Source organism: Alexandromys fortis, unplaced genomic scaffold (genome assembly GCF_014885135.2).
Source record: "Alexandromys fortis isolate MF-2015 unplaced genomic scaffold, M_Fortis_MF-2015_v1.1 scaffold_53, whole genome shotgun sequence".
Taxonomy (NCBI): domain Eukaryota; kingdom Metazoa; phylum Chordata; class Mammalia; order Rodentia; family Cricetidae; genus Alexandromys; species Alexandromys fortis.
Genome location: NW_026067939.1, coordinates 5,654,839 through 5,672,405, shown reverse-complemented (window position 1 = coordinate 5,672,405; position 17,567 = coordinate 5,654,839). Strand labels below are relative to the sequence as shown.

The window sequence follows — 17,567 nt, the reverse complement described above, 5'->3', positions numbered from 1 at the left end:
TTCTCCCCCCCCCCCCCCGTTTTCCTCCTTTTTTTTTATCTTAAATTTTATTTTGTTTATTGAAGTCAGGGAGGTTGCAGAGGCAGAGGGCAGATGCAAGGGGACAGGAGACTCATGGGATCAGGATACATGATATGAAAGACACAGAGAGTAAATAAGAAAGAAAGGAAAGGAAAGGAAAGGAAAGAAAAAAGGAAAGGAGAGAAAGGAAGGAAGAAAGGAAGAAAGGAAGGAAGAAAGAAAGACAAAAGTGAAAAGTAGGTACAATCAAGTATCTCCTAAGGAATGGAAGCAGTTGTTGACAAGACACACAAACACCAGACCAATGCAGGCGAGCTCTACTGACTTCACAGAAGCAGACCATTACGATTTTATGTAGACATTGTTGGGGACAATAGGAAAAAAAATAAGTCCCAGCCCATTTTTAAGCCAGCATAATTCTGATTTCAGACAAAATATTTTAAGAAAAGAATATGAAAGACCATGTCGACCATGAACATAAATTTATAATCTTAAGCAAGATATTAAAGTAAAGAATATGAAAAAAGATAATTTATTTACCCCAATCACTTAGGTTCATACTGGATATGCAAGGATGGTTCAATGTTCTGAAAATCTATGATGTACTTCACCAGTTCATTGACAGATCAAAATAAAATGACAAAGTTTTTTAGCAATGAAGAAAAGTTCATGTGATATTAAATTATTAATAAACATTACTAATTATATAAAGAGAATAATTAGATGTGACATTTAACTAACGTTACTCTAAGTAGGGAAACTGCAGAAATAGCCTTTATGAGGAATGAGCTAATGATTCTGACCACTGTGGTCTCTAATCCTCACTACTGTATTCAAACCCCTGTCAAATACAAAAGAAACAGAGGGAGAAATCAGAGGCCAGGGACTGGGGAGAAATCAACTGAGCCACTGTACTTTGTAGAAGATGTTATTGTTTAAAAATTCCCCAAGAATCTTTGTAGCCCATAGACAACTCTTAGAGACCACAGAAGGGATACCAGCAGTATAGTAAAGCCATGTAAGACCTACTGATGAGGGAGCACAGGGGGGAGCACTGTCTAGCACTCACAGGACTGGATTTGACCCTCTCCCCCACAGGAGATGGGTTAAAGGGGAGTTAGCTAGCCTAAGAAGTTAATTGTATTTCTTTCTCTTTGGCAGCAAGCAACAAGAAAGCTTTATTACAAAGAATTTAAGGAGTCAGGACAGGAAGTCTCTAAGCCTTCCAAAGTCTAACAAAACAGGTGCAACATCTCTAAAGGGAAAACCACAAATCCTTGATTTTTCAAACGGCTTAATAAATGGAAAGACAGACCCTGTTCATGGATAAGAATATTTCATACTGTGAAAATGTCATTCTTCCTAAATTGGTCTGTACACGGATTCAATGAGAATCTTAAGAAAATAAAAATCTGTGAAATTATTTTTCTGTACTTAATAATATGACAAATTTATATACACAGGAATAAAAAAAACCTAGATCTATTCTCTCGTTTTAATAACAGTTTTAATTTTCTTTTTATCTGATTGAAAAGATTTAGAAAGACCTGACTGTCCAAACACTGGAATGTTTTTTGAAGCTATAGTAATAGTTTTGGAGCAAGAATAGAAACAAGAAATGAACAAGTAAAATAAATATTCCCATGACTGTAAAGCATGGGAAGGAGCGACCTGCAAGGTCAGGGAGTGGAGGAGGCAATTAATTAATTAGTTAATTAACTTTATTATGTTTAATGTTCAATGGCAGTAGTTTATACAGCCACTATTGTAATGATGAGCTTTGGCATGTTCTGGAATGCTTGGTATTGTCACATTGCTGCTCATAAACCCTCTTGCCCATGTCTCTGCACAGGCTGGAGAACGTCTCTTTAATTTAAAAGTAATAAAATGGTTGCTATAGGAGGAAATAAGAAAGCAGTCTTCTCTCACATACCTTATAAAGAAATCAACCGACTGATGACAGACGTCTAAAGACCAACACTTTCAACTTTTGGTAGGACTAGCAAATATCTATTAGGCCATGAGTAGAGGAAATTTTGTCTGTTTTTTAAGACAGGGTTTAATGTAACACAGGTTTGCCTTAAACATGCTACCTAATCAGGTGGGCCTTGAGCACTTGACCCTTCTGCCTATACTTCCTGGGTACCAGGATTATAGGTAAGCATTACCAGGCCCAGCTGAGGAAGACTCTTACACAAAATTACAGGCAACACTGACCAGAAAACAAAACAAAACAAAACAAAACTTGTATTAAATTCAGGTCTTATTGCCACAAAACACATAAGGAAGTGAAGAAAAAGCCGAGTAAAAAATATTTACAATATTTATTTAGGATTCACAATTCATAATATGGAATAATATTACGATGAACTAACCTTGACAAGGAAAAGCACGAGGAAGAGGAAGAGGAAAGAAAAGCAGAAATATGAAATACGATACAGACATTTCACAGAAGAGGAAATGCAACTAGTTAATAAACACAGAGATAATGCTGCCATAGCTCTGTTTAACTAACAAATAGGTTTTTAACGGCATTATGAAACGCTGGAAGTTCACAGAGCCACAGGGTCCCTGAAAGATTGCTGCTAGGGGAGTATCCTATGACGACCATGGTGGAAGATGATTGTCATTGTCTCACAAGTCCACCCTCGTGTGCACACCAAAGAGAAACTCTCCAGCCAGGCAGAAGACATGGGCAAGGGTTTATGAGCAGCAATGGAACAAAGGCAAGTGTTCCAAGAACATCCCAATGTCCATCATTACAGACGTGGCTATAGGAGCTACTGCATTTGCTTAGTAGAGTAGACAGTGGAATTCAAAACCACACAAACATGAGCAGAGGGTACAAACGAGTCAGTTCCTATTCATGTCAAACAGTAACATGTCTCAAGTAATTGCAACATGCTATATGGGTCAGGCGGAATAGGGTCTGATCTCAAGAACACACATTAGATAGTTAACTGATCCTAAATCATGCTGTAACTACATAGGGAGAACGAAGGGAAGAATGTGGGCATATTTATGGGCAGAGTGTGATAAAGATACATCCCAATTTTCTTCCTTCCTTCTTTTACTCTTAGACAGGACTTCTCTGTGTAGCCCAAGCTGTCCTGGAACTCACTCTGCACACCAGGGTGGCCTCAAACTCGTAGAATAGAGAGCCACCTGCCTCTGCCTCCTGAGTGCTGGGACTGTTGGAATGTGCCCTCACCACCTGGTCTGATAAATCTCAATATTTTATAGTTGAAACTACAGATGGTTATTTAAAATAAAACCCAAGAACATACAAGCATTTTATGTATGTAAACACCTGAAGTACCGATCAAGGAGCTAGAGCAGACTGCTTCCAGAGTGGAGCAAGATGCAGGCATGTGCGGTACACACATTACAATACACAGTTTTGTACATTATAATAGAGCAGGGTGTGGGGGTCAAGGAATGATGAATACGGTCACTGTCACTTCCACGAATATATGCAAACACGTTTTGATTAATGTGCAAATACATTATACCAAAACACATGACATGTATCACAAATATATTAAATACATCGGGTAAGAATGCACAGGTACAAATTTACAAAAACAGTCTCCCCATTTGTACCAGATGGATGAGACACAGCTATGTAGACAGATGGGGCTTCTAGAGAAGACATTCTGGCCCCCTGGGGTATAGCAGAGCAATAGCAAAATCTGTAAGGCCACGCACAATGCCAAAGCTCCTCATTTCAGACTCAGAAAAATAAGCATGAGTAAAAGAAAATGAGCTATTATCCTCATAATGCAAAGTAGATTAAGACAAACCTGCAGGTCTCCAGGCCAGAAGGCTTTCTGCCACAGCCCCTAGGAGGTGAAAGGCCAGGGGGTGGACTAACTTTCTGGCTTCTGAGGGTAATCCTGTGATAGGACCCTGGTACCCAGCTAAGGAAGAGACAGATAGATGCCTTAACATTCCGTGGGCAAACTCGAGCGAGCCTCATGATGCACCCACCTACCTGTACTGCTCGGGAAATAAGCTCTCGTGTGAGCATGTGTCTGCTCTCCGATCTCTGCTGACTTATACTACTCTCTAAGGACCAGACAAGGCTTATTAAAATCAGACGGGGGCAGGATTATGTGGGTATCGAATTGCCTAATTCTGGGCCTTGCATGAAGCAGAGATAAAGCAGCAGTCCTCGGATTGAATGAATGAATGGCGCTATCATTCGTCGCCAGCACCGAGATTAACACGGTCAATATACGCAGTATTTACATAGGGCATGTTTGCGTTAGGCTCAAAAGACAGGGAAACAGACGTGGTGGCGGTGGGGGGGACGGAGACGTGTTGGTGGGTCTGTAGTTACTATCCTCTTCATGCAAACAATGTTCTATATGCTTTCCCCAATCACTTGGAATGGAATACTTCTGGAAATGATCTGGACTTGCGCACTAATCAAAGTAGCCCGCCAAATGGTGGCACGGTTATCAGCTAGGCGTGGCACAGAAACGCAGGGTTTCAAGCTCAGTCGAGAGATACGGAATTCGAGCCTTCACCTTAGTTCCCAGGCAACACATAAACATGTTAGAAAAGGTTCAGAAGCCTTTTCTGCTTTCCCGGCAAAATTGGAACCTCATCATATTTTATCTGGAAAGGAAAGCTCTGCAAATGACCGATAACATCTTGAAAGAAGTAATGATAAGTGAGTTATGAGATCCTAAAATAAAGATCAAGAAAAATCACCTGGGAGGCAAGATAAGAACAGTAATAAACACTGAATGATCAAAGTGAGAATTATATTTCTTACGTAATAGTATTCATTGCAATCAAATATATTGTGTGTGTGGTGGGGGGACGCTGGGTAACTTGGGGCTGCTTAAGGGGAAATCTAGTAGTCTGCCCCAGGCATAAGGCATCAGTTGCTTAGGCCTGTTACCTGATCACGCATTCCCCAACACTGTGCTATCCATGTTCTCTTCAAAGAAAAATGAAATACAAAAATGTGACCCCATGTAACTGGGCGATGGGCCATAGCAACAGCCACCACTGAAAATGAACCAGCGCACAGGAGGAAAAGGGTCTGCCTAAAAGCCTGCACTAACCATGCAAGGACATAAGGCTGCCATTTATTGGACATGCAGGCACCACATGGCACACACCAGAAAATCGACTCCCAGGTGCACCCACCTCGAGGAAAGGCTTGGCTTCCCGCTCTTGCTGCAGCTGGTGTAGATTCCCGGGCCATCGTCGAAGAAGCTCCCGAGTGCCAACTTCTGTCTGATAGACTCTCTCTCATTTTTTTGTGCCTAAAATTTCGAGAGGAAAAAAAAAGTGCTGATCAGTAGGCAGACACATCAGAAGCATAGGCCGTCCACCTTGGACTGTAACATTAGACAAGAAATAAATGGGCGGCAGTCCAGAGAGGTTTAAATTCTTAAAAGCTGAAATGAAACCAGTCTCTTCTGGCTCCAAGTCCAGTTCTTTGGTGCCTTTTGTGATCTCTAGGTTAGGTGATCACTGTGGTGCTGATCCATCTCCTCGGGCTAGCTGGAGTTGGTTTGTAACCACCACCTTAGTTACTTTCTAGTCAGGGCTGACCAACAATTTCTCCTAAACTCAATCACCCTGGTCCCAAATGAGGCTTGTTCCCAGCTCGTTCCTTCTCTGTCCCTTGTACGTCCCTTTAGCCCACACCCCCGATCACAAGAATAATAACTCATTCAGCCATGCACACTGGGTTCTGTGAACTGGCTGATGTCACAGAGCCTACAAACACGACCAGTACCACATCTGCCTGGCTTGGGCTTACGGCTTTGCTGGGTATAACTCTCTCTGCCTAGGAGTTTGCCTCCTGTTACCAGAATATGTATGAGCACGGATGCAATGCCTGTGATAGCTGGAGAGCTGTAATTGGCCCCATCGGTCTCATCCTTTTGATTCGAAGCATGCCTAGTAAAAAGACTTGAGCAATCACTACCGTGATCATTTGGGTATGTTTACAATACTCAGCTTCCTATTAAAAGCCCTATAAAAACTTGCCATGCTGAACTTTTAAGCCCTTTAAAACAATGGGGGGAGAAGATTAGAAATAATTTCCTTAGTTAAGAAATAGAACTACTCAAAAACAACCAGGAAACCTGAGCTGAGAAGATTTGGGGGTTTCTGTTTCGTGGGACCATGCTAATCACTGCTCCCACCCATCCTGGCTACAGGACTTGGGGGTGCCAGTGTTCTTCCTAGAGACAGTTCTAGGGTCCCATCTGTGCACCCCTGTGTCACAGAGATGAGCTGGGCCTCCAGTTGGAAGGATGGGCTGACGCATGGCTCACTTCACTCCCACGTGAGAGGCAGAAGCAGCTAGGGTCGCTCTGTCTTAAGCACACGCAGGTCACGTGTGGCTGTCTGCATTTCAATCTAACAATTGGTTAATTAAAATTTAAATTCAGCTCCTTAGTCAATCTGGCCTCATTCCAGGAGCTCAAAAGCCATGGGGATGAGTATTGGGTATCATATTGCACAGCACTATAAAATGTGACCGTGTAGTATTCTGTAGCGGTTTCCACATCCTGGCTTCAGCAAGCTATGTTAGAACGAACAAGGGCTTTTAAAAGACACACCCTGGGGTCCTGGATCCAGACACTTGATTTCAGAAGGTTTGAAAATTTGTAACCCAAAGAGAGCTCACCTCTCCTCTCCTGTTCTCCAACACTTTAATTCTTGAACCCCAAAAGCATTCTTCTAACGGACACTCAGCAACGCCATCTATCTATGCATCAGCTCCGCCCCCCCCCCATTTTGGCAACCTACCAAGATACTATGTAATACCAGGAGCACGTACGTGTGTGTGCAATACATGTGCATGCACACACAACATAGCCACCAAGTGTTTCCATACAGGTATTTCCTACAAGGACGATGCTGACCTCACTCTGCTTGTTGCCTTGCTCCGACACCGAGCGCTAAGGAAGTCACCGTGAGACTGTCAAGGGAAGCAGGAACGCCTCTTATTTGACTAGCCACTCACAACTGGACATCGGGCACCCCCATCAAGGCTTACTGCCTTCTCAAATACAGACCCAGCCTGCGACACACACTCCCAACCATCTGCATTTAGCAAAATTTAGCTCAAGTCAGTGAGCCTGTGTCTCAACCACAAGTCCTCAGCAGCCAGGAAGCTATGAAGAAGAAAAACCAAGAGGTATTGTAATAGTCAACACCTTGCTGGTCCAAAATCAGTCTGGATCTGGAACAGGCGTTGAGGAAGGGCAACACCTATCGCCAATGTACTGTGTGACCGCCACCCTTGCTTTCGTGTCCGTCCTTTCTGGAATACACAATGCTGCAGATATTGCCATTGGAGGGGGAGGGGGCACAAAAACATATTCCTCCTGTTTCCCTTTCTGGATCTCACTGAACAAAATAAGGCAAACAGAGGAATACAAATGTTAACGATAATGCTGTTACTTAGATCATTGCTAACAGTTGGTGGTATATTTCCTCCTCGTCTTTAAAAATTTTGGGGCATATCCCATATAGCACTTCACGCTCTTTGAAAACACACTTTCAAATGATTGCTCACCATCCCCCCGCCCCCCTCTATGGAGTTTCCCTCTACAGTTAGCCACTTGGGGTGGTGTCAAATTAAAAATAACATCTTTCCATAAATCCCTGCCCACGGGTCTGACGATTTCCCGGGGATAAGTTCTGGAAGTGGGGCTGCCAGATCAGCTGTGTGTGAACATTTGTTGAAGCTCCTGACACATCCCGTCACACTGCTCCAAAGAAAAGCTGCCCCAGTTCACATGCCCACCAGCAATGCGAAGTGGGCTTCTGTTGCGTGCGGGCTAGCATGCAACGCTTGCCGTTGCTTTCAGTTCGATAGGCACTGGCATCCTGTTTGCTTCAATTCCTTCCATTTATCAGTGAGAATAAATGTTGAAGTGTTTGTGTGACTGCATTTTTCTTTCCTCTGAATTACTCAATCCTAGATTTGTTTATTTTTCTATAAGGGATCTCAGAGTTTAAAATCTGCTGTATTTCGGAAATTTGTCCTTTTGACTTTTAGCTGTGATTTGCGGTTAAGCCAATGGTTTGCTTCCTCTGCCACACTGCTGGTGGCTTTTGTGCATGGAAGGTTCTTCTCATTCAGACTGGGAAATGACCTCCATGGATGGCAGAGCATTAACCGAGAAAGTTCTCAGCAGCTGGCTGGTGGCAAGGTGGCCCCTGATACATAGTAACGTAATGAATAATCCTCCAATAACTTCCATTTAGAAGATGAGAAACTGTGGGTAACAAAAGGTTGCCCTATTGTTAGGGAGAAGATCTAGGGTTTGAAAATATGCTTCCTGGTTCCAGATCTTTCTTCTCTTCTACAGGGGAAGAAAAGTGTGCGGGCTAATGGTAGTAGTGGGCACTGTGGTGAAGACACACGGTGAGACTAGAGTTAAAATAGATTAATTTCTTCTCTGACCTGGATGTGAATCCTTCCCAGAAACGCACGGAACACTGCACTGCAGGGCATCTATTACCACGAACCAACTGTAAACAGAGATGTTTACAAACACCTTCCCAGCCATTCTCCTCACTGCCACAGGTCGGCTCTTTCTGGAACATCTGATTCCAAGTGTTTCAAGTACTCCAATACCACTTACTAGCAAAGCCAGAATCTTCTACCCTCTGAGGAATTCTATCCATAGCCCAGTTGTATCTCATGACTCCCAGAGACCGGAGATGCCCCAAGGATGAAGCCATCAGAGAACGAGAGACGCTAACACAAAATGACACTGTCTGGATGCACTATGGCCAGCAGGGCCACGTCTGCTACCAAAAAGCCTTGGGAAACACCCTCATAAAACAACATCTAAATGTCTAAAATGGATCTTGTTCGCAAGAAGCCGAAGAGCAGCTGAGGAACAATGGCTCATGACCACAAGATAGAAAAGCTGTTCAAAACCAAGATGGAAGTGAAACCACCCTTAAATGTTAACCCTTCATCAGCCTCAGGCAGTTTTGTCCCCGGCTGTAACTTCATTCTTTACTGCCACACACTGGGTCTGGGCAGGGAAGACTTACAATGGCCTTCACGTGTGTCGTGCAAGCTACAGGGGTCTCACACAGCACTTAGACTCCTTTCTCGGTGTGAAATAGATCTACCGCAATTCCCTAAGTGTGGGAGGAAGAGCACTTCCTAAAGGAAATAACAGAACGTTCTGCTAGGGTAGACGTTATCTACTCGAAACCCAGCGGTCTCCAGATCTTTTCTACGCTGTTTTCAGGGCACAGTGTGAACCCATCCCTCATAGTAACACAACTATATCATTCCTGCATTCTCTCCTAGATTCCTCCTTATACGAATTCTTTGTTATATACACCCAACCTCTGCCTAAAAATCCCAGGACCTCGTGGGCAGGAGCCGCAGAGAAATGCTGTGGAAGGATGTTGCCGGCGCTAGAGAAGGACTCAGTGCTAAGAGTGCTGATGGCCCGTGAGCCTTGACTGCCCTTTCTCCACCTCCTATGCCGCTACAAACAGAAAGATTCTCTAGCAAAAGCAATGCCGTAAATTTGGCGGCTTTCCCTATCAACTCCTTCCACCGTGTCTGAGATTCAAGCCTCAAGGGTTGGGAGGGGGACATCTGTCTGGACAACCTGTATTGCTGTAATATGAAAAATAAAGAATATGAGACTCTATGCAAACTCTGCATTACTTTATACTGGAGATGTGAACTTGAGTTTGCTCTCTGTGTGTGAGTGTGGGGGTATTAGAAGCAATGCCCTACGGATACTTATGACAAGGCTAGCAAGGACAATGGTGTTCACAGAGGAAGAACTTCCTAAGCAAGAACACAGGCTGCATCATCTCAGGAGCCACTGGTCTCCCTCACCTGTGGGAATCAGGGTTCCAGGAGCTGCTGAGACATCAGTACACTGAGTGGAGACGCCGCATGTGTGCACACACACAAGCGCTCTCTGTAGGTGACATGTTTTTCTCAGTCAGTAGTTCCCTAACTTGAATGTGCGTGGAAGCCACCCAGAGGGCTTGTGAAAGCACAGACTAAGCTTCTGCTTCAGGCTTGGGCTGGAGCTGAGACAGTGCACGCCTAACAAGCTTCCAGATGCTGCTGTTCTAGGCGCCGTGCTGATTCCCCTTCCCCCATGCCCACATCTGTTCCATGCAGCATGTCCAGCCTCTGTAGCTAGGGCCACGTGATCTGCAGCAGGCTGGCCTCCCCCAAGGCCCTGTGAAGATGCCTGTTGGAAGCCATTAAGCATCTTCTTGCCTGAGTGCCATCTATCACCTTGCGGTACCTGGTTCATCACCATTAGCAGCATCCACCAGGGAACCTAACTGGGATTCTGAAGGTCCTCGTGGAAAAGCGCTCTTCCTTTATAAAATGACGGTCACTTGTTTCTTTCCTCTGCCTGGAAGACAGCTGGGCTGTAATAACTGGAGGCGGCTCTCCAGGGTGGGCGAGGCTGAGGCTTTGAAAGATCAGGGAGCAGAAGTACAAGGCGTATTTGTTCAGTGGCAAACTTCAGTGATTTTATTTTAAGTTAAAGAGAAAAGAGAAAACTTGGGTAGATGGCCAAATGGCTGATACTTCTTAATTATTTTCTGGCTGAGATAAACCGTGGATTTGTAACAAGATCCAAATAGGAAAATGACATTCTATAAGAAAATACTTTTTCTATAAGAAATACTATAAGAAAATACTTTTTCTATAAGAAATACTTTTGAATGCCAAAGTGCATAAATACTCATAAAGTGGAGGTTATTTCAAATTCTTGCACTTTATTGGAGTCCCTGGGAAGCACTTCTAAATTACTAATGGATACAGTAGTTAAAATGGTACTGGATCTTCCCACCGTACAGCTGCATGGATATTAAGCCTGGACACTTTGTTTCATTTAGTATTCCCGACATTTTCCATCTTCCTCACTTACACTACACATTCTACAAAAGGTCACAATGAAATGTCAGCTACAGGGTTCCTGGCTTGCCTTTGAAATTTCAGGGCCACACTTGGGAAAGCTGATCTTGAATATCTATTATCCAAGAGGGGCATCATGGGGGCAAGTTCATCTGTTTTGCCCGAGAATGGCTGACATCAAAAGTGCTGGGCTATTCATTTCTAGGACCAGATGTTTACATTAGTGTAACTGTGCGGGCAGTTTTGAACAGTGTTGCTGACTAGCTGCCTTCTCAAGCTATGGGGATACAAGTGTCGCTATACAAGGGCCCTGACACTGGGACTTTCTGACTGGAAAGGACCAGAGCAAGGGTATTTAACAAAAACCTATCGTTGTTAGTTCAGTAGCTACTTACAAACGGGAACTTTGGTGATGTGCAACCATCAAATATGATGGCTAGAGGTGTGTAAGCGAAACCCTGATGGGGTGCAGTTGGCTCCCCACCCTCTGAGCAGCGTCTTCCAAACAGAAGCTGTTGGGAACAGCCTGCACTCATTTCTAGTTCCTAAACGGCGGCTTGCACAGATGACTTCTACACATGGGACAGTGTTATCTGGCAACTCTATTTTTAATAGGTGCCATTTTAGAAGCCTGTAAGCCTATCGCAGTCTTTAAGATCAGCCTCAGGAACACAACAGTCCCAAACACTGCCTGGTTATGAAACGGGGCCCTGGTCAATTGCCAGGAAGCTGGTGTCTTCAACCCACGGGCAGGATGGACTTGGGATCTGGGAGAGTGGGGACAGGTGGATGACCTGCAAGAGGGTGGGTCAGGCCCTAGGTCAGAGGATCCAGAGTAGAGACTGATGCTACTTCAGGTTACAGAGACTCTTTGAGGCTCAGGCTCTTTTTCATTTTTTAAGGAGATAATATCTACTTCTCAGGTTGTTTAAACCACTAAAAGACATCTGGGAAGTGTTCGCCATGTCTGATGCACAGAGAAAATGGTAGCTGACAGTTTATTATGGTACTTGACATTGACATATAAAGGAAGCGTGGACAAGATGGGGAGCACAGAAAAGGACCAAAAATTAAAATGCTAGAAATATGTGCAACAAGTAAATCCATAAAGACAGAAGTGTCTGGCAAAGGCTAACTGGACAAAGGATGTGGACTGGCTGCTAATGGCTCCAGGTTTCTCTGGAGGGAAACAAAATGTCCTTGAACTTGATAGTAGTTTGCACCAGCTTGTGAGTATACTAAAAATAAAGAAGTGTTTTATTTTGAGACAATGTCTCAATATGTAGCCTTGGCTGGCCTGGACCTTGCTATGCCGATCAGGCGGGCCTTAAACTTGCACTCACAGAGATCTGCCTGCCTCTGTTTCCCAAGTGCTGATATTAAAGGCATGTGCTACATGTTTGTTTGTTTGTTTGTCTGAGACCGAGTTTCTCTGCGTAACAGCCCTGTCTGGCCTGGAACTCGCTTTGTAGACCAGGTTGGTCTCAAACTCACTGAGATCCACCTGCCTCTGTCACCTGAGTGCTGGGATTAAAGGCATGTGCTACATGTTTGTTTGTTTGTTTGTCTGAGACCGAGTTTCTCTGCGTAACAGCCCTGTCTGGCCTGGAACTCGCTTTGTAGACCAGGTTGGTCTCAAACTCACTGAGATCCACCTGCCTCTGTCACCTGAGTGCTGGGATTAAAGGTGTGGACGACCACCGCCCAGGTTTATATTTCAGTTTTAACAAAAATACTATGTAGATCCCCAAAAGAAAAGAGCTAGAGGTCTAAAGAAATTCCTGAGAAGAGAAGCAGAGAAGGAAGGAGGCCATGTCAAGAAAGGGCTGCATATGGTTTGCTGAACAAGACCCGGAATCATGAGCTGGAGGCTTCATGTTAAGAGCACTGGATCCCTCACTGTGAAGAAAAGGAGATCCTGGCCCCCCGAACTGGAAGAGATTTTCCCCAGGTGGCAGGAGGGCCCAGGCTCGGGTGAGTAACACGGTTCTTCATGCCTCTGAGACAGGGAGTCTCGAGGGTTAATGGAGGTCGTGGCGGCTGCTTTTCCTCAGTAATTGTGTGGGGAGGAGGCAGAGCTTGTCAGGAATGGCAGCTGGCATTCCTGCTTCTGTTTATTGCAGTTTATCTGAGGCAGTCATTTCCATTCACCTTTGAAAAAAACATGAGGCACAGCTGTGGCTTCACTTTAAATATTTTCCCTTCCAGCCTTTTCATTTTTTTTTCCGCGGGGTCCTCCCTAATCTTTCACTGTAATTAGATGTAAGACACGAGGGACAACATCTCCGTAGGACAAAGCTGAGCCTGCCAGGTCCTGGGACGGCGCTGGTTATTGTGTGCACAGTGGCCTGGGAACAGAAGGCAAAACCCAGCTTCTCCGAGCTTCGACCAAGCCAGAGCCAGTCTTAGGCGGTGCTGAACCGTTCTCATGACTTCCTCTCGCCTGTCCGCTAATGTTCGTTGAGATATCCCCCACCTCGGCACAGCCTCGGGTAAAAATTTTGGAGGTCCTCGTTGGCTGTTTACATTCTTTTAGGCAACACCTATTCATGTAGCATATTTTTCTACGCCTGCCCACCTGGATCCTAAGCTCCTAGGGGAAAGACTCAGCTCCCTTCCAAGACCCCTGTACACTGTATAAGCAATGAAGAAGAATGTTGATGGATGATGGGGGGGTGAGTGAGGTTGGTGACCATATGCTGAAGGTCTCCTGGTCCCAAAACAAGCGGTGTGGTTCTTCTTCTTTTTAAGAGTTATTAGTATTTTTATGAGTATGCGTGTTTGCCTGTACACATGTGTGCCTGGTATCTGAGAAGGCCAGAGGAGAGTGTCAGATCCCTGGGAACTGGCCTTACAGGTCATGTGGGTGCTGGGAGCCACACCTGGGGCCTGTATGAAGTATACGCTCCAGCTTTTGTGGGATTCTTGGGCAGCGACTTGGAAGTCGCCTCAGCACAGCAGGAAGTGGTGGGCTACTGGGCTAAGCACATGCCCCTCCACACGGCTAAGATCACCATGTTTCCTCCCAAGCACTAGGATCTGCTCTCTATTGGGTGTGGCTTGACTCTTGTTATTGAATAAACCAGGTTCTTAATGAAGCCTCTTTCCTACAAGCAGGGCCTTCCCCAAGGAGAAGGGACAGATGCGTACGCTTTTCCGCCCTCTGCCTTGGTGAATCTAATTTTAGTCATCGGAAAAGTGACCTTTCCCCCAGAAGGATCTTTGTCTGCTTTAAAACAGCTCTGTGAAACAAGCTCTATACTCATGTGGTATTTATTAACGTGATGCATTCAGGGAACTGTATGGCTCCTGGGCAGCCAGCACTGATTATCTGCCTGTTTTGATGATGGACTTCAATGATGGAAGAGGTCACAGAAAAGAAAAGAAGGTCTCATTTATAAGTATTTTATTCTCTCAATTAGCTATCTGCGTGCATGTTTCAGACATTTATATTTACAACGGTAAATTAATGTAATTTTGGAATAAAACAAATGTATACTTTAGGCACAGGCTCTGATACATTTAACTGATGGATGCAAGGTCAAAATACATGTTAGAGTACCTTTCTTATGGGTATTTTTTTTCATTAGTCAACCAAAGACCAAGAATATTAGAGGGAAAAAAAACTTTGAAAAGGAACATTTCAGGTAAAGTGATTTTTATAACTGTTTTTTTCTCAGCTTTGCACTTTGAAAAAAGGCCTATGCCACTCTACCTCACTAGGATCTCTTAGTAAGGTTACTCTTTTCCCCCAAGCGTAATGAAGCCTTCACCGTGACCACGAGCATCAATAACACTGCACAAACGTGAAGGCAAGCCGACGTGGCGAGGAGCCAACTCATGTTTAGGGTCCCGAACACGGCACCTACCTCGGAGCACACCCCATGTCTACAAGTTTCACCTGATAGGTTGTTTGTTTTGAACTAATTGCTAGGTACTATTTCTCCTTAAATCACACATGGCTTTCCTTGCTTCTGCTTCATGGTGGGCGATACTATATTCCATTGAAGGTGGCACCACCCCAGAGCTCCTTGGGCCCTACATGTCTGCCGCTTTGGCCAGCTCTGTCTCAGGTTGCTAGTGTAGCACTTATTCTGGGCAGCTGGTTCCCTGGCTGTTTCTGGGTAGGACCCAAGGAGAGTGCTCAGGATTTTATTGTTAGCGAATTAGCAACAGTATACCTTTCATTTTCCCTTAGTGTGAACTTGACTTTTTTTTTTTTTAAATCTGAAAAAAAGAAAACTGTGACCCGTTCCTTGGCACTGAAAACAGGACACAAGAGACGGACACCCTTGCTCTGCAGGGCTGGGTAAGCGATCTGACTTGTGGCAGAGAATCCTGAGTGTCTTTTGTAGCCCAGCTTCTGCCAAGTGGGGGAAGGGTAGACAGCTGGGGTTTCAGGACACCAGCTCAACACACTTGAGCACTTAGCCCCTTGGTGGAGATCAGAAGGGCTGAAAAATTCACGGGGTAACATGGCCTGGTCAGAGACCTCCTGCATATATAAGTTTTACCCATTGGAAAAATAATACAATTATGAAATAATAAGAAAGAAAGTAAATCTCTTAAAGAGCCGCCATTCTCACACACAGTCTTGGGCTTAAGATGGAGATATCACAGTTGACTGTAATGAAGAATGAACATACTAGAACCTTCCTCCTAATTCTCACTCTGGGGAAAAAACACTAATGACATCTTTGATGGATTTTTTTTTAAAAGATCAGCAAATTTCTGCCAGACTGTAGTCATCAAAATTTATTTCTGAAGGAAAATAAAATCTTTGTTTCCAAGTCCACAATGGAGGTTCCTATTCTTCACGCTGTCCAGCTATGAACTACACTTGACTTTTGTCAAATAATAACAGAAGGGCAGTGTGTGTTTGGATTTCTGTGGACAGACAAGTATATATTTGTAGCTTGATTTCATGACCTCACCCATATAACTAAGGCTATTTTTACTTGGGCCTGTTATTACTAGACAATCACCACATAAAACATTCCCAAAATATATTTACTGGCTTTCGGAAGAAAAGGCAAGCAGAAAATTCACCTTGTATCGACTGTTTTAAGACCCCAAACTTCTCTGTAAAACTTTCTGTTTTTTCATTGTTAAGAACAACAAACTTAGATCAGTTAGCCCTACCCAGTAATGAACCTACCTTGTACCAAACTGTTAAAATATCAATAATTAAAAAGGAATTCCTTTGCACAAAACGCTGCATAGCAATGAAGTAATAGTAGAATTTCTCTCAACTTGAGAACAGTAACATGTATGGCTTAGCTGTTGGTATGTTAAAGACTATAGGCTGGGAAGATGGGGAACTCTCAGAGCTTGCTGTGGTTAATTCTGTGCATTTGGTTTTTTTTCTTTACCGTGTGTGGAATTTGGCAACTTTCCTCCCACTTAGAAAAATGGTCCAATTGTTTATAAACAAAAGAGCTCCCCCCCCTTACCTTTTTATAATTCCCCTCCAAATCCAATGGGAATGCTTGGCTGACGACGTCATCCATTCCATCACTGTCCAAATTCATCCTTGAACTCTTTACAATTTCACTTAAGAAATAGCGTCCCATGAATTCTGACGGGCTCAAGTGCCAACTGCCCAGCACCTTGGTTACCACTCATGCTGGCATGGAGAGCCAGCTAAGCGCCTGGCCTGCGCCTGGTGGCAGTGTCCTTGCCCCCTTCTGCCTCAGACGCTGCCCCGCCCGCCCGGCTTGCCTGGCTTCTTTCTCCAGGGCGCTGGGCAGCTGCCTGCTCTCAGGCTCTCTCTCGGTCCCTGACAATCAGCTTGTTGAGAGTCCAGCCTTCCCACCATCTGCTGTCACCTTCCCTGAGTGATCTGGCCCAGATTCTTCTCCACCTTTTCTGCTCCCATAAAGGGACAAGAGAGACACCGAGCTCCAGCCAGCCAGCTGACAGGAGCCCAGTTCGGGGCCCGATGGGAGCTGGAGCTTGGGGAGGCAAAGGAACCTACCCTGCAGCCAGTAGACCGTGGGATAAAAATAGATGCGAAAACTTGCAGCCCGAGAGATCCCACTGTGAGCCGAGTCGGCCGCTCCACGCAGAATAAAAACTGTCATTTAAAGTGACCTGTGGGACAGATGTTCGCCATTCTTCTTTTTCCCAGAGCCACCAGGAACCACTTCCTTTCTTTCTCTTTCTTTCTTTCTTTCTTTCTTTCTTTCTTTCTTTCTTTCTTTCTTTCTTTCTTTCTTTCTTTCTTTCTTTTTCTCCCCTTCCCCCAAATGATTTCTTAAAGTGAGAGTAAAAGTTTCATCATCTGGAATGAGCACTAGCCCAAGACTTAAGTTGATTCCTATCCAGAGAAAACCTTCTTTGCCCCAGGAGCTTGGCTTTGTTCTTGTAATGTAGGCAAGAGAAAGGGATCCATCAACTTTTCTTTACGATTCAGCCAGTGGCAGGCTTTTCCACAGACGCTCGCTTTCTTTTCTATGGCTCCCTTTACCCTTTTCCCATGGCTTCTGGTTTTGTTTATGGGTTTCGCATGCAGTCAGGGCAAGGACCACAGCTGGACGATGTTTGGCTCAAAGGAGCAGACAAACAGGAGTTCACAGGCACATGCCTGAGCATGAACACACACATCAAATTAATAATTTTATAAACTAATATATAT

At 44.4% G+C, this 17,567-nt stretch overlaps 1 protein-coding gene across 6 annotated transcripts in view; it reads right to left on the bottom strand.

Moving 5' to 3' along the window:
* Schip1 (schwannomin interacting protein 1) overlaps positions 1-17,567 on the bottom strand; it is a 152,242-nt gene that overhangs the window by 27,170 nt on the left and 107,505 nt on the right. For all 6 annotated transcript variants that reach the window (XM_050147520.1, XM_050147518.1, XM_050147519.1 and 3 more), the window contains one exon: positions 5,185-5,303. In XM_050147520.1, the coding sequence (XP_050003477.1) occupies positions 5,185-5,303 (119 nt within the window). The remainder of the gene's footprint in view (positions 1-5,184; positions 5,304-17,567) is intronic.